The sequence below is a fragment of the Marmota monax genome, unplaced genomic scaffold (genome assembly GCF_021218885.2).
Source record: "Marmota monax isolate L192 unplaced genomic scaffold, Marmota_monax_Labrador192_F-V1.1 WCK01_AAM20220418_F8-fsc00105, whole genome shotgun sequence".
Classification (NCBI taxonomy): Eukaryota; Metazoa; Chordata; class Mammalia; order Rodentia; family Sciuridae; genus Marmota; species Marmota monax.
In genome coordinates, this window is record NW_026692947.1 from 992,141 (window position 1) to 1,015,502 (window position 23,362).

At 50.6% G+C, this 23,362-nt stretch overlaps 1 protein-coding gene across 3 annotated transcripts; it reads right to left on the bottom strand.

Moving 5' to 3' along the window:
* Nucleotides 1-67: 67 nt before the first annotated feature.
* Slc41a1 (solute carrier family 41 member 1) lies at nt 68-22,022 on the bottom strand. Of its 3 annotated transcripts, none has more exons than XM_046452206.2 (11): nt 21,904-22,022; nt 18,317-19,338; nt 10,935-11,042; nt 9,582-9,653; nt 8,781-8,925; nt 8,460-8,636; nt 7,797-7,944; nt 6,871-6,950; nt 5,778-5,912; nt 5,303-5,451; nt 68-2,660 (listed from the first exon to the last, which is right to left on the bottom strand). In XM_046452206.2, the coding sequence occupies exons 2-11, from the start codon at nt 18,689-18,691 to the stop codon at nt 2,475-2,477; spliced, it is 1,575 nt and encodes a 524-aa protein (XP_046308162.1). In that variant the 5' UTR covers nt 18,692-19,338; nt 21,904-22,022; the 3' UTR covers nt 68-2,474. The 3 variants fall into 3 exon arrangements, with proteins under 3 accessions (XP_046308162.1, XP_046308163.1, XP_046308161.1); XM_046452207.2 differs by lacking the exon at nt 21,904-22,022 and adding an exon at nt 21,004-21,141 and having other exon boundaries at nt 8,490-8,636; XM_046452205.2 differs by lacking the exon at nt 21,904-22,022 and adding an exon at nt 21,004-21,141.
* Nucleotides 22,023-23,362: the final 1,340 nt, after the last annotated feature.

Consider the following 23,362-nt stretch of genomic DNA (forward strand, 5'->3'; position numbering starts at 1 on the left):
GACTTTAAGAGGGGGCCAAAGAAATGGCTGGAGTTTCTTTTTGATGAGACACACAGGATGAGAACCATTTAAATAAACGTCCTCTTTATTTTACCAAATATAATTTATCAGTTAAGTTGACATTTGTCAATTCAGTTATAGTAACTATAAATAATTCTCTGAAGACACAGTTCTTTAACTTTTGAAGGATACAAGAGTAAACCAATATTGCTCCTTGCAGCCAGGCCAAGGGTACATGCAGTTGGTGCAATGGGAGGGGACGGGAGGGGGAGAAATGAAATCTATTGATGTCAACTTCATTTTCCTTCCCTCTCGCCCCATGGTCCTCCTCTGCTCACACACTCAGAGCAGGGGGTGTGCCTGCTTTCTGCTTTCTAGGCAAAGGAGGACTGATTCTCCAGGGACAGCCTGGCTGAACTCCAGAGATGAGGAAGGTATGAGAGGCTGGAGCAGGGGTGACTGGAAATCACAGGGGTACAGCCTCAGGGTTTGGTGCCTGTACAAGAGTCTGTGTGCAAATGTGTACTGAGGTGGAAGAAAAGATGAAAGGAGGTCAGAGGGAAGAGCAGAAACAGGCCCAGGCTGGTATTAATGAACTCTGTTGGACACAACTCCAACTAGATAACCTCTATGATTCCTTCCAGTTCTAAGGCTCTATGATTCCAGAAGGTGGCCTGGGAGGAAACGGGAGAGAAAGAACAGTCTCTAGAGGTCTGGGGCAAGTTCCCAGGGTAAGGCCTGGTGCTGGTAGAAGCAGGCCTACTGCCTAGCCTTCTTCCCTTGGAGGTGGCCCTTTAGGTTACAGAGGAGAGGGTTTACGGGGAAAAGCCTGACAGGTCAGAAGAAGTCTGCATCCTCATGCCCAGATTGGCACATGTGAGTGTGGACAGCTGTCTGAGCTGTTTGGAGCTATGTGCTGGAAAGAGGCAGGCTCCGGATTCCTCTCAAGTTTTTTTTTTTTTTTTTTTTGCTAGGCTGAGAAGCAGAAGAAGCCAATTGGTGTCTGTACTGCTAGCTCTAAATCCTCTTTGGGATGAGTGGGGAGAAGAGGGACAGGAAGGGAGAGTGAAGGATGGAAGTTTAGAGATACAAACACTGGTTAAGCAATGGGACTGGTGACTTGAGGTCTGATCAGTACTGCAGTGTTGGAGTCTAGAAAGAACAAGGCAAGGCCTGGTGTGGTGAAGGAGAAGCAAAAGCCTACAATGAGGAAGTCTGTCTGCCATATTGAAAGGGACAGGTGACCTTTGTAAGCTGGGGAAGGAGGTGAGGTGAGAGCTGTGATTCCCTTACTACTGGCTAGTCAGTGACCGGCACAGTACCTAACACATAGTAGGCACCCAATAAATATTGCTTAGTACATGTTTCAGACCATACTTGCTGAACAGCTCATCGTGGGGAGGCTGGGAATTTGTTGAATGAGTGAATGAATGATTGTGGGCAGGAACCAAGAGAGACTGACCTCCATGATCATGAAAGCATGAGTGATTGTTAGGAAGTAATAGAGGCCAAGGTGACCACATGATTATGTTCTCAGGGGAAACAGCAGCAACCAAACACCCTTGGTTGCCCTCAACCTCCCAGTCATTCTCCACATATCCTTGCTCTGTCCCTATTCTTGGAACTCCGCTTGGCAAGCTCTGGGGAAGGTAGTGCTTAGATATAATTAGAGAGGAGGGCTGGACAGAGATGAAGACTCAGACCTCCAGGCCCAGGGAGGATGTGGATCTTGGGAAACCTGTGGGTAGACATAGATCCACAGGGAGACCAGGCTACTGCTTATTCCTTCCTGGATGACATTCATCTGGAAAACAATTAGAAGGAGTGTTGGTGATGTTGACCAGGCAGTCAGGCAATAGGCACATGCACAAATTGAACAGTCAGTCCACCTTCCTCTCTCTGAGAGCAGGAGAGCCTAGGTCCAGAGGGCAGAGAGTAGGGCTGGGATCACAGGGGCCTGAAGCAGCTGTCTCCTGCCCAGTGCTTTGACGTTGGTCCATTTCTGTGTGTGTGTGTGTGTGTGTGTGTGTGTGTTCTATCCCTCTGTTTAACGAAAGAAAGAAAGAAAGAAAGGAAGAAAATAACATAACCAGAAAACCAGAACCCACTCACAAAGGTTTTCTCATTAGGGCCACAACTGAGGTTGCTAAAGCTAAGTCATATACCCCCAGATTCCAGACAGAAACCCCCTGCCCCAATCCACCTCACCTGGAGGCACCCACCATGAAATTGCACTTGGTGATTGTCTCAAAAATCTACTTGTACTGCTTATCTCAGTCCATCTGTCCTTCCTGAATTCTTCCTACCCAAACTTGGCTCAATGTATAAAAATTCCCATTGAAAATAATGAGAATTTGGTATCAAAGTGAAGTCCTAGAAAGAGGTGAGAGTGGAGGTGGGGGGGGGGTGGGGAGAGGAAAACAAAAGAAAAAAATCAAACAGGAAGTGCAGAGGGAAAAGGCTGAGTGGCCAAGTTAGTCCCCAACATCTGTGTCTCGGTCCCCAATGAGCCAGAGGACATGGAAGCTGAGTGCCAGGAGCCCAGTGCCAAGCAGGTCCCCCAGAGCAGTCAAGTACGGGATGGAGAAATTGTCCGGGTCCAGGCCCCGGCCCCACATCCAGTGCACCATCCAGTCTGCGATGTACAGGAGAATCAGCACCTGGAGAGACAGAAGGTCCTGCTTGTAGCCATCCCCTCTCCAGGGGGAGCCAGAGGCCACACAATTGGACCCATTCAGTGTATCACGAGGCTTGGCCAGCCACAAGGGCTAGGCTGGGACAGTGCATTTCCCACTGTGGCAACCTCTCTGTGTTCCTTCACCCTCAATTACCAACAGGCGAGATGAGAGCCTTTTAGAAGGTAAGATGCTGCCATAGCCGGCATCGGCATTACATTCGGCTCCCCAAATTTACCAAACTAGGGGCTTCCTAACCTGAGTCCTTCCCCACACAGGAATTTAGCCCTCTTGCCTCTAATTCTGGGTCAGCCCATTCTTGGGTCACTCCAATCCTTGCCAGGTTGGCCTCTCCAGGCGCCTGGCAGGAAGCTGGCAGTGGAGTGAGCTTTTCCTGCAGGGCTTTCTCCTCTGGGCAGAGTGGCATAAGGATAGCATTTGAGGCCACTGTAGGCATGTTTGTCTGAGTAACAGTTGATTATCCCAAGTTGGCTTTCTCCTGACCCTTCCCCTTCTGCTGTTGTGGGCTCAAAGAATGCAAGTTTACTTTAACATTAGTTCTAGCAAAACAGAACTGTGGATAAGTTGGCTAAACATAAAGCAGATGATGCACTGCAATTCAAAATGCTGTGAATCATCTGCTGCTTTGATTTATCGGTGCCTTTACTTACCTTCTATTACTACATATAATTAAGAATGATCGAGATCAGAATCATGCTAGTAGGCCCAGAATCAGAAATGCTGGATCTCCTGAATAAGATTCTGCATTTTTTTTTTTTTTTTTTTTGGTACCAGGGATCGAACTCAGGGGCACTCAACCACTGAGCCACATTTCCAGCCTTATTTTGTATTTTATTTAGAGACAGGGTCTCACTGAGTTGCTTTGGCTGAGGCTGGCTTTAAACTCGAGATCCTACCATTTCAGCCTCCCAAACTGAGATTACAGGAGTGTACCATGGTGCCAGCTGAGAATCTGCATTTTAATGAGATTCACACACACTTTAAAATGCACTTGGGGTGGGACTGGGGTTGTGGCTCAACAGTAGAGCGAGACCCTGGGTTCGATCCTCAGCACCACATAAAAATAAATAAGTGAAATAAAGGTATTGTGTCCAACTACAACTAAAAAAAAAATATTAAAAAAAATGCACTTCAGTCTAGAATACTGTGGTGGGGCAGGCTACATCTGCACAGTGCTTGACATTTGGGTTCCTTAAATGACTGTGTTGATGTGAGAATGGAATGATGTCAGATCGGTAACCCTGACAGTCATCTGAGAAGTTTCACTCTCAACTATACTTTGCAAATACTGTGGTATGAAAATTTTGCCCTAAGAGACTCAGATGCAGGACCAGAGCCCTTAATGAAGGCAGAAGCCAGAGCTGTTACCTATTTTTAGGCAAACTTGGTTGCTCTCTTGTCCTCTGTCAGGGAAGCTAGGGGTGACAGTTCTAGTATCCTTCACGTTCTTCCTGAACTGTACACAGGTGCCTTGTTCTATAGCCCTGACCCTGGGTGAGATCCAGAACCCATGACTTCACACCCTTTCCAGCAGCTGCAGAAAAGTCCCAAATAAAGAACGCAGCCAGGGGGCCCTTGCGACATGCTCCAGGATGGGAATGGCAGCAGCTGTCCTCACTTCTAGCCTTCAGGCAGTCCCAGGACACACACTGGGAGGAGGCAGCAAAAGGATCAGGGAGAACTTTACAGGGGATTAAGTGTCATATTCTGCCCCTCCATAGATCTAGAGAAAAGAGCAGAGGTGAGAGTGGCCCCAGGGCTTCGCCTTCCAATCTCAGCCAAGGAATGAAGTGAAAACCTCCACTGCAGACCCTCAGCATAACCACTCCTCCTTTTCCCATTAGGGGTTTTATGTGACCCCACTCGCAAGGGAGCATGGCAACTTGAGTAACTCCTGCTGGGAAACAGCATATGGTTGGTTCTAAGCCTAGTGCATGCTAAGATTCCTAACACAGCCTTTCTAAAATTGGGGGTGGGGAGGTTTGGCAAAAGGGGACTTGCTACATAGAAAGTGTCACAGTATTACGGAATGGCAAGGTAGATGGGCTCCTATAGATGGACTACCCAGTGCAATGGTTTTGACACTTTTTCAAACTGTGAAGCCTTTTATTTAAATGAAGCCCAGCATGCAAAACAGAGGAAGCTCCAAGTGGAACTCTGTGGTTAGGCTAGTTATGGTGATAGCAAAGCACACTTGTGAGCACCCCTTCCTCTCAATTTGCAAATGTGCATCGTGGAGGGCTGGGGTTGTAGCTCAGTGGTAGTGCATTGCCTAGCAGTGTGAGGCACTGGGTTTAATCCTCAACACCACATACAAAAATAAAATAAAGGTATATGTCCATCTACAAATAAAAAATAATAAATCAATTTTTAAAAAATGTACATTGCTGAGGCTCAGAGAGGTAAAATCACTAGGTCAAAGTCATGCAGCATGTTAGTGATTCTTCTGGAAACACTGTCTATTCTTCTGAACTCTGTTCAGTATTTATCAGCTACCCAGAGCCAGAGAAGGAGGTGTCTGATGGGCCCAAACTGGGCCACCGTTTCTATCCAGGAAGGGAGTAGCCTTGGCCTTTCCCTGTACTCCTGCTCTTGCTGGGCCATACCTGGAGCAGTGCAGCTGTCATGTAGAAGATGATGAAGATGAGTGTGAGGGTGGTGTGCCCGCCCTGCATACAGCTGATGGTATAGAGGAACACCAGGTGTCCTGGGACCACAAGGAGGAAGAGGACCCGGGCTGAGCGGGAATTCACATCTGTAACCAGAGAAGAGCGGGCATGAGGTTGGTGGGGAGAAAATTTCTGGTCCCAGGCCAGGGTCAGGAGGACTCTCACCACTCCCAGGCTGCAGACAGCTGACTGTCTCTATTTCTCCACCCTGTGGTCCCCAGTCCCTAGGATGTCCCAGGAAAGATAATCTTGCGGCCTGGGCTCTGCCCTCCAGAACAAAGGGCAGTTTAGCAAAGGAGAATCCTGGACCTGGGCCTCCCCAGCTTAAGCAAACTTCATGATTATAAACCCCTCGCCCCCAAAAAAACTCCAAGGCTGGAATGCGACCAGCAGACTACAAATCTGCTGTTACCAGGACTGAAGAAGGTGGTACAAGGGCTGGGGCAGCGGCGAGGAGCTTGCTCAGAGTTCTCCCCTGGCATCCCATTCATGTGGAGGAAGGTGGAGATGCGGCTGGCCTGCACTGCCACCAGATTGCCCCCAACACCTGAGGGAACACACAGGACTTAGGCTCAGGGTGGTGGGGAGAAACAACCTTCTTACTTTTTGGTGTCCATCTGTAGAGGCCTCAGTAGGCACTTCCCAGTCCCTAGTCCTCAAGAGAAGAATACACCCCTGCTCCCAGTGATCTTCTAGGTTCCTCTCTGCTATGGCAATGTGGTGGTCCCAAGGGACCCCAGTGTGACTATGAGAGCAATGGCAAGGAAACAGGCAGATCTGCAGACTCAGAGCCTGATGTTCCACCAGGACAGTGAACACCTGCCTGCCCACACAGCACAGGGGACAAGCCCTGCCTCACCTCGTATGCTCTAATGCTCCGAGCAGACCCGGGCACCTGGTGCTTATGCTTGGATTCCTTTCGGTAATCAGTTTCAAGTAGTGTTTTGAGCTTCAAACTCAAATCTGGTGCTTTTCCCAGGATCTGTGCTGGTTACTTTGTTTGCCTTCACACTCTGACCTAGTCTTTCTCTTTTCAGCCTTGCCCTGAGTCCTGGATGGCAGATTTACAGGCAGTCCCAGGACACACGGCTGGGAGGAGGCGGCAAAGGGATCCCCTGGCCTCCTTTGCTGGCTGCTTCCACTTGGGTTTGTGCAGTGGGAGGTATCAGCAGGTGAACAGATGGTGGGGTAAAGAGGGGTCAGGTATTTCTTTCTGGATCCCTCTCTGCTTTCTGATAGTGGCTTGTCCATGTTGATGGGCTCCTAGTCTCTGTGGCCTTCAGGCCTGGAGGCTCTCCCTTTGTTGCTAGTCTCTGGGTACCTCAATATCTCTTTTGGGTCCTTTTACCCTGCCCCTACCTTGTGAGAAGTCTCTTCAATATAGTCTTAAACTCTGAGCTGGATTCTCTTGCCTGCTGTAACTTTGATTAAAACGGAAATCCACCCCCTACCTCCCCTTCCCCTGTCCCTCTCCTTCCCCTTGATAGCTGATACTCAAATCTCACCATTGATTACAGGTGTGAAGACAGCCATCCCTGCAAAGTTGGGGTCTGAGACGGTCTTGTCCAAGATGAGGCCTCCCACACTAGAGATACAAAGACAAAATGACATCAAGACCACTGAAGGGTTCTTCCCTGGTCTCTGGGATGAAAGGAACAGACCCACCTAGCCTTGGAAACAAAGGAAAGCATGATAGCTCCTCATCTTTTAGTCCTCGCCTCCCTTGCCAGAACCAGCTGCTGCCCAGAACACCCTGACTCGGCACAGTGAACTCAGAACAAGCTGATGGTTTCAGGTCAGGCAGCCACTGCCTGTACCTATCCCCCAAGCTGGTTTGAGGAGCCACCTGCAGGGTTGCCTGCCTGTGAGGACCCCTTCATTCTGCCTGTTTGGCATTCATTTTCCTTTCTGGTAACAGCACTAGGCTCCTCCTCAGGGAACCACCTTTCTCAAATTCAGGCACTGTGGTCCAGATAACACTGTGTCAATGATAGCTCAGCTCCTGACCACCCATTGGTTCAGGGATAGACACGTGACCAGGTGAGACCCAATGAAACTCTATCCTAGGACTTTGCGCAACTGTTGGGGTAAAGAATCTCTCTTCCTGCTGGACTTGGGAGGGGTTAGCAAAGTGTAAACCTGGGCTGTAAGCCATCACTGGGAAGAGCAGAGCCAAGAGACAGACTCTCCTGGGGCCCTGATGACATCATATGTGCCCATGAATCCAACGGTGCTTTTTCAGTTTCCTTGGTCAAAACACCCTACTTTGGAATGAAACCCAGTTCAGGTGGTGCCGGTCTGCTGCACTGGAAAAATGTGAGACTGATGTACTATTGAATGCATTTCTGGAGTCCTCCCTAGACCCTTCTTTCCAGGGGTTTCAATGGAGTCTACTGCAGGGTGTAGGTGGGAACTCAGGGCCTGAGCCTACCTGCTGATGGCCATGGCAATGATGACAGGCTCCCAGCCTGAGTACAACACCTCTCTTGTAGCTGGGCTCCGTCGGGCCAGCACCACCCAGACAGGCAACAGGGCCACGAAGAAGGCACACACCAGGGGGTAGATGTATCTCCAGTGATCTGAGAGGGCAGAAATCAGAGGGAGATGAGCACTGTGGCTCCCTGCTCCCTGCCCCTGCCCCCCCCCCCCAGGCTCAACCTGCACATGTTCCAACAGACCAACAGATCACCAGCAATAATACACTGAACACCTGTACAACCTCATTTAGTCTTCACTGTCAGCCTAAGAGGTCAGCAGCACCAGCCTTGCTCATTTTGTAGATGAAGAAACCAAGGTAATGAGCTACCCTGACACTGAACTTACTAGAGGCAGAGACCAGACTCCAGGCCTCTAGATCTCAGAGGTTATTATCTCCTATTCACTTCTTCAGCTCGCAAGAAGATGCCAGCTTTCAGTTCCTTTCTTTATCCTTTCTGCTTTATCCCTCTAAGGGAAACAAGATCCACAGGACCAAGCAGGAATATATTTCTGATACTTTATCTCCTGTCTCTGCTGCCTGCATGAATTTGAATCTGTTCAAACCAAGCAGTTAAGAATATATGACCACATCTCCCAATCCCACCCGAGAGTCCACCTGAGCCACTCTCGGTGGCCTCAGCCTCACTCAGTTCCAGGTAGAGTCCCCAGCTGATGCCTGAGAGCAGTGCCAAGGTGATGAGATCGCCCAGGCTGGCAGCAATGGGTGTGGCCACGTTGTCTGGGTTGATCCCAATCTTGCGAGAGCCAATGATGACTCCAATCATGATCATACCTGGAGAGGAGGGGGAGGCGGGCCAGGCAGGGTGAGTGGAAATAAAGGGGTACTAAGAAAGGAAAAGAGAGAGTGGAGGTACCAGGCATAGTCAACAACTCTGGGGCAGCCTTCCTTACTCCTGCACTCCCTTCCCTTCCTTACCCAGCACCAGGGAGGCAATGAAGGCTGTGGCTACACTGCTGGCACACAGCAGGAAGGCATGTGGGATGCTAAAGTGGCCATCAGGGATCCAGCCAAACACGACGGCTGCGATGGATGCCAGGAAGCCCACCACCGTGGCCTGCACCTGAGGAGAGGAGTGGGCAGAGGCTGCTTAGCTGAGGGCCACTGAGCACTCAGCAGACTCTTCCTGGCCCTAGGCAGTCCCAGGAGGCAGCCTGGACTGGACTGTCCAGTCCTCCCATGCTGGAAGGATGTCTTTATTTATTTAGTTTCACACCAGACACTAAGACTGGGCAGTGCACCCTGCGGGAGCCCAGGACATTTACTGGCTGAATGAGTGTTCCTTTGGGAACGGGGGCAGAGATCAATAAACCAAAGACTTCAGCCAGAGTCAAGACCTGGGACTCAAGGGGAAAGATGTCCGGTCTGGAATCCGCGTGGCCTCCTGGGGAGATGGGACAACAGTGGCAGCGGACACTTTAGCACTCCTGAGACTGCTCCTACTTAAAGGCCCCTACTCCACCTGAATGGGAGATGCCACGGATCTCCCCATCTTGGTCATTTTCCTGCTTAGCTCCTAGAGTTACTTTGCAGGATGCTAGAGATTCACTCAGGAGCCAGCTGGGCCTGACCTAAGTCTTTTAGAGACTCATGATTAAGGGGGAAGCTTAGCTCATTGGCTTCTTTTTTTTTTTTAAATTTTTTATTGTGGGTTTTTTTTTTCTTTCTTTCTTTTTTTTTTTTTTTTAATCTCATTGGCTTCTATGCTGGCTCTCTTACCTGGATGAGGGCCATGTTTCCAGTGATCATCCTCCAGAGCTCCTTGGGTGTGTCCATTTGTCCAATGTTGGCCTGGGAGAAGGAGGATGAAGGGCTGAAGCTTCAGGTTTGAAAAGGCCTGGGGCTCCATGTGTTAGACCCCTGATCCGATCAAGAGGCAGTGCATGTGGCCTAAGACTCTGGGACTAGGACATGAACGTCCTAGAAAGCGAACAAAGGTGGACGCAGTGGCACTCACCTATAATCCCAGCTACTAGGCAGGTTGAGGCAAGAGAATTACAATTTAAAGGCCAGCCTGAGCAACTTTGACCCTTTCTCAAAATAACATTTTAAAAGGGGTGGGGTGTAGTTTGGTGGCGAAGTGCTTGCCTAGGAAGTGTGAAGACCTGTGTTCAACTCCTAGTATCGCAAAAACAAAACAAGCCAGGCACTGTGGCACATGCCTGTAATTCCAGCAGCTGGGGGAGCTGAGACAGGAGGATTTCAAGTTCAAAGCCAGCCTCAGCAAAAAGTGAGGTGCTAAGCAACTCAGTGAGACCCTAAATAAAATACAAAATAGGGCTGAGGATATGGCTTAGCGGTCGAGTGCCCCTGAGTTCAATCACTGGTACCAAAAAAACCAAAAAGAGCCGCCCCCGCCAGCTTAGAGGGTTGGGAAGGGGGCCCAGAGGCAGCTGCATCTCTTTCTTACTCCCAGGACATGTGAGTGGCTGGTGTAGGACTGGGGCTGCAAGTGTTTGGGAAGGACTGGGTAGCATGGGCCAGGAGCAGGGTAGACAATGCTGGATGGGTTATGTTGGTGCCCCCTTCTCTCTGCCACCTTCTCCAGATTCTTGGCCATGCAGGGACATCCGTGGCCACCTGAGTTTTACTGTCACCCACTCTGTGGCCCTGTATCTGGCTCAGTACCTGAATGGTCACAGCTGGTCTAAGGGATTATGGGAGGTGGAAGTGATGAGCAGTTCCTCCCTATTTCCTTAAAGAACAAGTTGCCTGGGGGAAAGGGAATGGGCTGAGAGGGGGGCTGGGAGGGCCTGGCTCTGCTCCTGCCCAGCTGCAGAGCAGGGCTGGAGATCAGAGGCGGCCCCCACCTGTGCAGGCTGAGAAACCAGCATGGTGCCCGCCTGTCAAAGCTGTACAAACAGTCACGAGGCAGGTTGCTAAGCAGGGGTTGGGGCAGGCATCCAGCGATGGCTGGGACATCCAGAAACCAAGCCTGGGAACCACCCATCCTGGGATCTCCCTACACCTGCCCAGGCCCTCCCTTCCCGCCCTTCAGGAAGGCAGAGTGGCCCTCTCCCAGTCTCTGACTCTGGTTGGCCAGAATCTTCTCCTCCCAGCCAGGATACTCACTGCAGTGGACAGCCTCGATGCCAGGGTCATTTCCAGGTTCCCCTTGAGTCCCAGCAGCGCAGGCACCAGGATGAAGACCTCCGTCACCTTCTGGAAGACCTCCCAGTGCTATGAGGTGAAAACAGAGCTCAGGAATTTCAGCGTCCCAAAGCACTGGCATTGAGGCTGAATAGATGGTTGGGATCAGGGTCTTGGGAAGGAAATGGGGTGAGCAGGGAGAGAGCACCAAGCACCTTCCCTCCAAGAACCTGGAAGCAAAGCAAGCTTCCTAATAACATAATCCCCATTCCGTCCCCAGATTGGGGTGACCCCTGGCATGGCTCCACTTCCTCTGCAGCCAAGGGGAAAAGGTGGTGGGGACCCACATGACTGAGCCACCTCAAGCCTGCTTACACCCCAGAACTCCTTTGAGATCCCCGCTCCAATTGCACGTCCAGCCCTTTGCCTTTAGTCTAGTTTCTCCCTGGCCTCAGCCTTGGGCGGTGTTGTCTCAGCTGTGGAGAGCTGGGCTCCATGGGGCTGGGAAGATTAGAGCGTTTGTTTGGTTTCTATCTCCAAGGGCTCTGGGCTTCAGCCATGGCGACGCTCCTGAGCAGGCTCTGAATTCAGACTGTGCTGGTCGGCTCTAAATGCTGGTCATCTAGGGGCTTTCTTGCGCCTCTTCCGCACTCCCTCAGCCCTCGTCCCCTCCTTGGCCTTAATGGGCAATGTGGTTTCCTTTATTTGTTTTTAGAGTGGAAAGCCTCCAGTTTTGGCGGTAGGTGGCCGAGTGGATGTGTGCAGGTTGGTCTGGGCGTTGTGGCCTGGAGGTGAAGTGCTGTAATGGGTGAGGGCACTGGTTGAGAGCCTGGGGTCTTCTACAAGAGACCCAGGGAGGGACCTCATGCTAGCTCCCCTCACATAGCCCAGCTGGGGACCTCAAACTCCTGACTAAAACACTCAATTCAGGAACCAGATTAGATGGTCTCTAGGGCAATTCTAGCACCATGACTTTATCATTAAATATGAGCAAAGCTGCAAGTCACAACCACAGTGAGATATGGAGATACCACCCCACACCCACTAGGATGGCTACTATGAAAGCAAGCAAGCGAACAAACAGAAAATAATGAGTGTTGGCAAGATGTGGAGATTGGAATCCTTGTGCACTGTTGGTGGGATTGCAAAATGTTTCACAAAATGGGGGTGGGGAGGTGGCACCATGGTTTATGCCTGTAATCCCAACTACTCTGGAGGCTAAGGCAAGAAGATCACAAGTTCAAGGTCAGCCGGCAATTTAGTGAAATCCTATCTCAAAAAAAAAAAAATTATAAAGGGCTGTGGATAGAGTTCCATGGTACAGTGTCCCTGGGTTCAATCCCCAATGCTGAAAAAAAAAAATTGAAAGCAGGATCTTGAAATATTGATACATCCATCCATGTTCATAGCTGAATTATTCACAACAGCTAAGATATGGATGCATTCAAGTGTCTGTCAACAGATGAATGGATCAACAAAATGCAGTACATACACACTATGGAATACTACTCAAACTTAAAAATGGAAGGAAATCCTGTCAGATGCTACTTTGTGGATGAATCTTAAGGACATTATACTAACCAAGTCAACTGCACAAAGACAAACATTATATGATTCCACTTATATGTGATATCTGAAGTAGTCAAATTCATTAAAAGGAAAACCAGAAAGCAGGGTGCCTAAGGCTGTGGGTGGGGGAGGAATGGATATAGAGTTTCAACTAGGAAAGATGAACATTCTGGAGATTTGTTGCATTCCAAACACTGTGAATACACTTAATACACTTCAAAATGGTTAAATCAGTAAATTTTATATGTTTTTTTTAAAATATATATTTAGTTGTAGGTAGACACAATACCTTTATTTTATTTTTATGTGGTGCTAAGGATATAACTCAGTGCCTCATACGTGGTAGTCAAGCGACCTACCACTGAGACACAACCCCAGCCCCCATGTGTTTTTTTTCTTAACCACAATAATAATACATTTTTTTAAATGAGTTAAGACTATCAGAGGGGGCTGGGGGAAGGGAAAGGGACTAGAGGAGGCTGGACATTGGGCAGTCCCATAATGCAAAGAGCTCTCTTTTCTTTTTGGGACCTCTTTTTTCTTATCACAGTTCAGTGTGCAGATGTTGGGGGCCATAACGGGAACCTGGGGAAGGGCTCATGTCATCCGTGTCAGAGCATACCCTTGTCTGTAGACCCTAGGATTCTTCTTATAGTCTGAAAGGACCCAGGACTCTCCTCAGGGAAGCCCCTCTCTGATGATGTCGGAAGCGGAGGAAGCACCTCCCACCTCAACAGCAGCTCCTGAGCTTCCAGGCAGCCCCTTGAAGAGGCCCCTTCCAAACACTGCAAGGATGTGAATCCCTTCTCACCTGGGAGGCAGCCCCAGTGAGCGCCATCAGCCTGAAGGAGCTCAGGGACTGTTACTCTTGGACATGGCCGGTGCACACCACTGGGGTTCCAGCTCCCTGTAGTCCTGACCTCATTTAGTTTTACTGGCTCCTTCTTCCCAAACTGGACAACAGTTCCAGAAGGGGGAAGGGTTCACCTCCTTGCCCCTCCCCTGATGAGGGTGCTGACTGCGAGCTTTCAAAGCACAGCCTCATCTCGTATCCTTGCCCCCAAACATCTGCCCTGTCTGCTTCCATGATGCCAGCTCCATGCACAGCTGAGCTTCCCAGTTAGGTGGGTGCAGTGGGTATGGGCTGGCGGGGTAAAAAGCCTCGGGGGAGATACTTCAGGGGTATGCAAGTTGTATTTTCTGAATTGTTTGTAAGAAATTATTACTGGTCTTTATTTTTTAAAATATATTTTTAGTTGTAGATGGACACAATACCTTTATTTTACTTATTTTTATGTGGTGCTGAGGATCGAACCCAGTGCTTCCCACATGCTAGGCAAGTGCTCTATCACTGAGCTACACTTCCAGCCCCTACTTGCCTTATTTTAAGAAAAGAAATGTGTACAGTTCAGTGAAGCCTTTCTGGTTACCATTCTAAGCATCCCCAAATCTTTTCACTTCCTGGCAAACATGTACCCTTTCTTTTAACTACAGAAACATCTAGAAGGAATGGGGTTTTAGGAGGGATAGGCTGAGACATGTAAGGAGAACAAGCAGCCACAGGAATAGCCCCTATGAAGCAGCCTGGAACTACCTGACCCCTGGCCCAGCAAAGTTGGCACTTGGGTCAGAACAGTCAGTTCCTACACACATACATTCTTCACCCACAGAACCCTCTCAAAGATGCAGTTCAGACAGGGAGGCTGTGACATGTAGGCATGCGCAGGGCTCTGGGAAGAGTGGCTGAGAGGCTGGTGATGTGGAACCAGCCTAGGAAGCAGGGTGTCCTGAGGTTAGGAGTGGGTAGGATGTGGCAGGGACAGATAGTGAGTAGCTCTTCTTCCTCCTTTGGCCTAATTCGGGCCCTTCCTGTTCATTCTGGCTGGGAGTGTGTCTGCCCCTGAAGTCAAAGCAGTCAGCCAAGTTGCCACCTACACTTTCCTGCTCTGCTGGGGATGGAAAAGGGTCCAGGAAGCCCTGCTCTGCTTGGGGGCAGGGGGAGCATCTATGGATTTTCACTGCTTTTCAGAAGCACAGCCCCCTTCCTTTCTCTCTCTCCTTGGTATGGAAGGCTCATCACTCCCTGATGGTTTAGAAGTGGAGGATGAGACTGTTCTTCCCACACTCAATAATAATCCTGATTCTGAGCAATCACCCTAAGTCCTGAACCTCAGTGGCCCTGCCAGTACCTCTTCCTTATACTTCAAATCTGCTTCTTCTGCCCCTCCAGGCTCACACATCCACCCTCAGCTGTCTTCAAGCTTTCTGGCCCGAGTCTTCTGCTCCAGGAGGGTAGCTGCAAGGAGGAAAGTCCGAGCCAGGAAGAGATGGAATTCAGACATTAAGAAGACTTGAATTCTTAGATTCAAGCTCTAGGCACCAGGCTGCACAAGAACCTGAGAGATTTGAGCTGGAGCTGACCTTTCAAGGTGAGGCCTGGGTTCGAGGTCAAATTATAGTATCCCTGCCTCCATAGGTCTGAAACGTGTCCCAGAGGCATCCTTGAGGTGTCTGAACAGAAGGGACTCAGGGTAACACCAGGCAAACAGTATGTTCAAATATGAGAAAAGCCAATGGGGGTCCCCAAAACAGGCAAATGCAGAAGGGTGGTCAAGGAAGACGGGACCTGAGTGCTTGCCCAGGAACAGTGGCAGCCATGAGGTCAGCTGCCAGAGAACTGCTCCCCACTCTTGGGGAGGCTACACAGCCATCTATTCTCATCTCTGTAGACTCTTTGGTAGACACAGAGGAGAAGGTATTGGGGCAGGTGTCTATCTACTTTTCTTGGGATCCTTTGCAAAAAGAGGAGTTAAAATAAGGTCCTGGGAGTTCCCCATCCTAACCTAGCTGAAAATTCTAGTGGAGGTTGCACACCATCTCCTGCCATCTCCATCCCCACAAAGCCTGACAGGAAAAGGGAGTGGGATGCACTGCAGCAGCCTAGGACCAAACTTGGGGGAGGACCATAAAACACTGGCAGTCTGAAGTTCCCTATATAATCCCCTTCTGAAGCCAACACTGGGCCCAAGTCTGCTTCCCTTCCAAACGTTGGAGGAATTTCTGGCTACAGTGGTCAAGCTGGAGGGAACTGCAGTTCACTTAACCTTTTTCTACTCTGGCTGGTACATGAGCTCCACATTCACTGCAGAGGCTGCTTCGCACACACAGAGGGTCGGTGGCAGCACGGGGGACCCTGGACCAAGGAGGCATCTGAACCAGGGCCCACACAGACTTCTATCTGTTGCTCTGTGACTCTGGGATCCTCTATAGCCACCTGCTCCAGATGATCCCTGTCTCTTAGATACTTTCAGGCTGTCTCAATGACAGCCATCTTAGTGTATGAAGGGGGAACACAGGTGTGAATTCTTAGAAATCATTCTGTGTCTGAGATCTTCAGTCTCCCCTTTTGTTCCCCTGGAGGTGGAATAAGAATCTTCCTATAGTCCCATGTCCCTGACCTTATGCACTCACCCCCTCCTGTGATCTTGCAGCAGTCATCTGCAGGGCCTGCTCCAGCTCAGCTGTAGTGGGAAGGCTGGGGGAGGGGGACAAGGACAAACCAGCCATTGTCATCTACACCAACTGGACCCTCTGGGGTGAGGTGTGTGAAATGCTACTCTGAGGGCAAATGGTGGCCCTCTGGGGGCACATCAGGCAGCATTAAAGGCCTCTCAATGTCTCAGGCTGACAGGTGTAAGGCAAGATTCAGAGGCTCTAGAATCCTCTGCCGTGTAGTGTAGGATAGGTGGTCGATGGATCCCTCCCTACCCCTAAGAACTTTTGTTCTTGTTCCCTTCAGAAGCTAGCTCTATTGTTCCAGATTCCAATGACTTTGTTCTTCAGGGGAAGATAAAGACTGCAGGCTTAACTGACTGGCAAACCACGGCCATGCTGAAGGTCTCAGACGTTAGTGACACAGGCTCTGGGGACAGACGACCAATGGTAAGTTACCTAATCATTTTAAGCCATAGTTAGTTTCTATCTATAAAATAGAGGTGATTATGATTTCTACCTCATGGGACTATAGAAAAGTCCCCAAAATGCTTTATCCAGAAAATAAAACAACCTTCTGAGTTCACCATTGGATCCTGATTTGGCACGCCCCCCTTTTCTTTCTTTTTGTGGTGCTGGGGATCAAACTTGGGGCCTTCTGCATGCTAGGCCAGCACTCCCAGTCTCATACCCCTTATACAGACACCAACTAGCCCCAAAACTGAAAGAATGAGACCAAGGCCATAGGAAAGGGATGGAAATGGTGGAGAAACTCAGTACTAGCTCATTTCTTCTCTTTCTCCTTCCCTTCCTCGATGCCCTAGGAGTGCCTATTGGGGATGTCCCAATAGGCACTAGCTGCCTAACTTCCATGTAGAAACTATTCTCATGAAAACAGGTTTGGGGAGACGGGAGGCAGTATGGGGCATTTTGACACAAACACCATTCTCATTAATAACCAAATGTTCAGGGTTCTCCTGAAGGGCTCAAGGGCTATGTGGACAGTACTGGAGGAAACACCTAGAACCAACCATATTCAGTACCCTGGGACATAGGGTGAACTCTACCAGCAGTCACTGCATCACTACATGCATGGTTTGTAGTACTGACTTGGCACAGGGGAAGTAATGCTGAGCTTTGTGTTCCTCTGGGAGTATGTCAGGAAATACTGGGCAGGTGGGTGGGTGGGGACCTTGGTGGGGATGTCCCAACAGGCACAGGCCAGATCTCCTCCTGCTTCCTTATTTCTGAGTACCTAGGACAGAGCCCAGAACTTGGCAGGAACTTGAAACACATTGTTGATTGAATTAGATAAACCTAGCACCTGCAGGGCATGGTGGCTCACACCTGTAATCCCAGTGACTCAGGAGGCTGAGGCAGGAGAATCATAAATTTGAGGCTGGTCTCAGCAATTTAGTGAGGCCCTGAGCAACTTATTGAGACTGTCTCCAAATAAAAAATTAAAAGGGTACCTTCATACTGTGCTTCAAAAACTTTTACCCAGAAATGCAACTTTATCTCTCTGACCTAGGGTTTTAGGGTAAGTCCCATTTCACAATGAGCTAAGCATGTCACCAGCTCTCAGCTTCCAGGTCTTGCCAACTTTTATGCTTCGTTCTACCCAATACCCTCATAAATAGCCCTCTTTGCCCAGGGCAGGTTCATGACAGCAAGTTGAGGAGCAAAGAGGAGAGACAGTTCTGCCCAGGCCTGGTTACACTGTGTTCCAATTTACAGCACATAATTAGCTCTTTTAGGTCTTATTATGCCAACGCCCCAAATCTTGCATACGGCGCATGTGCCCATCCCCATTCCCCAAGGAGACTCTGCCAAAGTTGCAGGAAGATAAGCAACACAAATGCCTTTAAGAGCTTTTTCACTTCATCTGAGACCCTCTTGGCAGCTGAATAAATTCCTGCCCAGCAGGGGAATAAAGGAGAGACTTGAAACCGAGCTTTCTACCCTGGGTATCCTTGAAACCTCAAGTGAAAGGGAAAGAAGGCAGAAGGAGGAGACCCAGCTAGATGTCTCCTACTGAGCTGGGTTTGGCAGGAAGGCTCAGGAAGCAGCCCTGTCTGTCCTCTCTTCCCTCCCCAAGCCTGAGCTCTGGACTTAAATCTGTTACTGTTAAGCAATACTACCCTACTCAGCTTCTGTAGAAAGTAATGAGACCAAGAAGAAACTGAGGATGTGATCCAAAGGGAAACAGTATTCTAGGAAGCAGCAGATGCTTCTGACAGGGAGGCAGAGAGGAAGTTCCAAGAGTTGTAGTTTCCCAAAGAGTCACCCTGCTCAGGCCTTACCTGCACAATGTCCAGCACCATGCCAGCAGCCACAGTCCCGAAGCCTGCCAGGAGGAAGGGGAACAGCACTTGCAGCCCGATGGAAAAGGAGGTCTCTTTGAGTGGGGAGGGTGGTGCAGGGCCACGGTCCGTGCTGACGTCGTCACTTTCATTGCTTTGGCTGCCGTTCTCCAACAGGGCGTCCTCTTCCCGAATCCCCTTAGCATTGGCACGAGACTCAATCACCACCACCTCCACCCCAGCCCCATCAGGCCCCAGGAACTCTGAGGTCCCGGCCAAGGGCTCTCGCCCGGGGCCATCTGAAGAGCAGGGAGAGGGAGTGGGGCCAGTCCCGTTCAGCTGGTGGACGTCCTTCGGCTCCGGCTTAGAGGACATGACGGGCAGGGAGGGGAGGAGGGGGGAACTTTCTTTTTTTTTTTCTGCTTTTCTCTCCCTAACTCAGGAAAGATCTTAGTCTTGGGGGGAACCCAGGCTTAGGTGCCGCGGGTCCTCTTCCCACGGCTCTCTGCTGCTACCAGGCACTGCAAAAACTGATCCACCAACAGGCAGCCCCATGAAGCACTGGAGCCGGGTTCTGGAGGGGAGCAAGAAACTCCTCACCAGGCTCAGCAGCCCACCACTAGGGGTGCAGATGCCTGCCTCCAGCCACCAGGCCTCTTGCCTGGGGGAAGTCTGTCTGACTTCTTATCTTCTTTGGTTCTCAGCGGCAAGCTCCTCAGGGAAGGGGGCATCCAGAGAAGGACCCAGCCCAAGGCTGCAGTGCCTCCGGAGGCAGCCCCTCTCTCGTAAAAAGTAGACCAAGTTCAGATCTTTCAGAACACAGCCTCCACCTGGGGCTGGGGCTCCTTCCTGCTCCTCCTGCTCGGTGCCTTCGGCTTCCCACAGCACCTCAGGCTCTGGTGGTCCCAGGGCAGTGTCTGCTGTCTTTCCCCTCTCTTCCAGAGATTTCCTCCCTTCCTGGGAAGACTTTGTGTCTCCCCAATTGCCTGGTCCTTAAAGTCACGAGAATCTGTATGGAACACCTTATGTGGGAAGAAGAAGAGAAAAAAAAAAGAAGAAAGAAAGAGAGAGAGAGAGAGAGAGAGAGAATGAATATGTTACGATACAGGAGAGAACAGCGCGTACTGGCAGAATTCTCCCCCAAGGCAGTTAACAGTTTGTTATAGAGTTTGCTATTTGCCTTTCTCTTTCCACTAAAATTACTTGGTCCTGCTCGGTTACATCCAGAGGCCCAGCAGGTGCTACTCCCACCGTCCTCCCAACCACTCACCCACTGCCACAGGAAGACTGTGTGGAAGACCTAGTCTTCTCAGCAGCCTGGGGTGGGCAGGGGTGTCCTCAGGGAGATCCCTTTTGAATTCCAGTAAGATTCAGGATTATTTAAGTGTGATCTCTCTTTCCATGGGAAAATTGCAAATTCAGTTGTAAACTTGCTTCACAGACACCCCGCTACAGAAGGTTACTGTTTACCATCACAAGACAGCAACGGTAAGACAGGACACTGATCAGAGTAAAGCCCTCAGACCACCAAACGCTACAGTCCCTAAGGGGAAAAAACTCAACGAAACTGGGAGGACTCCCTGGGCAGTAGGGCAAGCCTGCCAAACCAAGGCCAAGAGCCAGAGGCCTACCCACTCCTGCCCTTGAGAGTCAACAGTGTTACAAAAAGCTCAGACGCTGACTCTGGTCCAGGCTTCTGTCTCTGCTTCTCTTCCCCTGTGTTTGGCCCTGTGAGCTTGTCAGATAGGACAAGGCAGTTATCTCCATTTGAAGGGAGAGACGGTAAAACTATTCTTCATTATTATTCATATATATCAGTAATCTAGGATCCCCCCTGTTCTCCAGATCAGAATCAGTGAGTCTGATACAGTGTAATTCCTAAAAACGAAAACAAACCCCCCAAAATATCAATAGAAAATAAAAAGAAAAGCAAAGAAGCAAAACAAAATCCCAAGCACCATAAGCTAATATGCACTTGCTCCCAAATCATGTCTTTGGCTGTTATGGTCCTTCTGTTCTTTGACTAAAGGGATCCCTGGGCCTTGATTTCACCCTATTTCATTTCATCAGAATGACTCTCACAAATAAAAAATAAATTGAAAGAGGGGTTCCCACAGGTAGGATGAACAGGCCCTTAAGTATTCCCACACACTCACACTTAGTCAACTCCAGTTGGGGAAAGGCTGAATCAAACCCCAGGAACAGGTCCAAGGGAATTATTTTCTCTTCCTATCAATTCAGTCACCACCAAGACCCCTTTTCCAATCAGTGTACTGGGGTCCTTTCAAAGATCTTCACTAGAGGGCCAGGAGAAACCTCTTGAGTTCACTGGCCCATGCCAGAAAAGTTTCTGAGTTCGCTAAAACCTGACACCCCCGCCCCCTCCTGGTTTCCTGGCAGGCCACTTAACCTGAAAGGGGGGCTTGCGGGAGAAGCAGCCGGTCCCTCACCCACTCCTACAGTAAGGAGACTTGGGACGGGCCTCAGGCCCAGAGACGCCCCATACCCTCCTCCCAGGAGGGGACAAAAAAAAGACCCGTTTTGGTATCCCCCCAACCCTACGGAAGAGGAGAAGTAACTGGGTGGCCTCGGACGTCTCTCCAGGACTCACACTCAGCAAATGCGCTACGCGCCAAGACTCCCGCCCTCCGCTACCTACCCCGGTCCCCAGACCCAACAGCACTGACCTGCCCCTCGCTTGGGAGGAAGGGGGGCGCCTGGTGAGTGGCAGCAGGGGCCCGTGGTCTCGGGGGGTGCAGGGTTCCCCCTCTTCTCATCACTCCTCTTCCTTGGCAGTCCTCCTCGGCCCCCCGCGTGCCCCCCCACACCCCCAGCCAAGGCGAGCGTCCAGCCGCGACACCCGGCTGGCTACATTTCGTTTCTGCGTTACAGCGAGGCCGCAGCTCCGCTTCCACGAGTGGGAGGTGACCGGGGAGAGCAGGATATACCGCCTCGGGCCCGGCGGGGGGGGACCTGGACAGGGGAACTGGGGAGCCGAGCTCTCTCGTCCCCAATCGCTTGTTGCCCGCCGACTTGGGCCTGACTGGTTGGCTGCCGGTGGCAAACGTGATCTGGGGCAGACTGGGAGGCACCCCCTCCTCCATCAAAAAAAAAAAAAAAAAAGATTCTGGACGGACAGCTGCAGCAGCCAATCGGGGAGCGGTGTGAGGGCGGGCCCAACCTCGGCTCGGCCCCTTTCCTTCGCTTTGTGCTACGAAGGCGGGGCGCCGGGGAAAAGCAGGGCGAGGAGTGACGGGAACTGCGAGCCGGCCGTCGCCGCAGCGGCCAGCAGGTCCCTGCGCGCATCGGCCAGTGGCCCGCCCCAAGTCCCCGCTGGCCGACACTCACTACGCAGTCCCACCGCCATCGCGTCCGCTCCGCGGTGCCGGAGCTCCTGTCGCCTTAGAAAGGCCAGTGCGCCTGTGCGCGGGTACCCCTGCATCTCGAGTGCTTCCTTCGAGCCTCTGGCCTTCCAGACGACCGGCCAGCATCCCTGCGGAGCAGCCAACCAGCTCCGGTCCCGCGGGCTCTAGCAGCCATCCGCTGCTCCTTCCCCGCTTCTAGTCCCCGGACCCAACCGTCCTTACCCTGTTCTTGGACCCAGCTCTTCTCTCGCTGACTAGTCACGTCGCGCTTCCGCCGGGTTCCGCGTTCCTCAAAGCAAATAACTTGGCCCTTACGAATCCGGTCTTAATAAAGTCCCAGCCTTCAAAGGGGTGGGGATGGGCGGGCGGGAGGGAAAAAGAGGTCAGACTCGCGGCCGGGGTCGCACACACATCACCTGAGGTAAGGGCGGCGGCCGGGAGGGGGGCGCGCCTTCCTTTGACCCACTGAGCCTCGTGGCCGCACGGGTGGTAGTGGTGGGGCAGATGCCTCCATCCCGAGCGAAATGAAATCCAAGTTTCCCTGACGCACCTGGTGGGATCAAAGAGGGGTGTTCCCAAGCTCGCTTTTTGCCACTTCCTCCCTGGGGTGTCCCCACCTCTCCAACGCAAACCCACAATGTTCATTCTCACTGGGATGTTTTCGCGCAGGGGATGTGACCCTTCCCCCAAAAGGAACCCCCACGGTCAGGTTTTCCTCTCTTGTCGGTGGAACCTGTGACCAGAGGTTCCTTCCTGCCCTTTTCCTCGCGGAAAATGGCTCACGGGGCATTTGTACGGGAGTTTGGAACAGAGATGTACCTGAGAAGAAGTGTCAGGGCTGGCTATGGAATTTTCAGCACATGTATGCACCGAGGGCACACACAGCAACCTGAGCAAGTCATTCCTGTGGTCAGCGATCATAAATCATACACTCAACCAGCCCCATACCCTCCAATCCAGTACCCTAGGATTAGCAGCTCAGCTACTGGGGCATTGCATTAAGGGCCTACAATCTTTGGGGACCCAGTGAAGCCAATGTCAGTGTCTCAGGTCCCAATTTTGGCTTTAAATACTGAGTCTCTCAGCCTGAAGACAGAAGTAGCTCTGATACTGGGAAACACTAGGCCTCCTCCAGAATACCAGGTTTGTGAATCCCTAAGGTTGGGCTGGGAATTATGACTGATGTGTATGTCCAGTCAGGAACTGGAGACAACTTTTCCCTACTCCATTCAATGCCCCCAACCCACTCTATTTCATCTCGACAGCTTGTTCAGCTACCTATGTGTAAAATCTTGATCTTCTTCCTATTTCTTTATTAATTTTTTTGTAGTTGTATATGGACAGAATGCCTTTATTTGTTTATTTTTTTAATGTGATGCTAATCATTGAACCCTGTGCCTCACACCTGCTAGCTCTGTTACTGAGCTACAGCCCCAGTCCTATTTCTTTACATTTTCCATTTTTTAATCCCCCTTATTTCCTGTGGATACTTTTCCAAAAAGTGAATGCATTTTAGACATATGGGATAGTGTTCAAAATCTAAGTGCACAGATTAACAAATCATAACACAGTGAGTAGACAGACCCACATAGCCACCACCCAGATTAAGAATTTGATCATTATGTGCATCCCAGCAGCCCTCCTTCTATCCCCTCCTGGTCACATCACCCTTCCCAAAGGA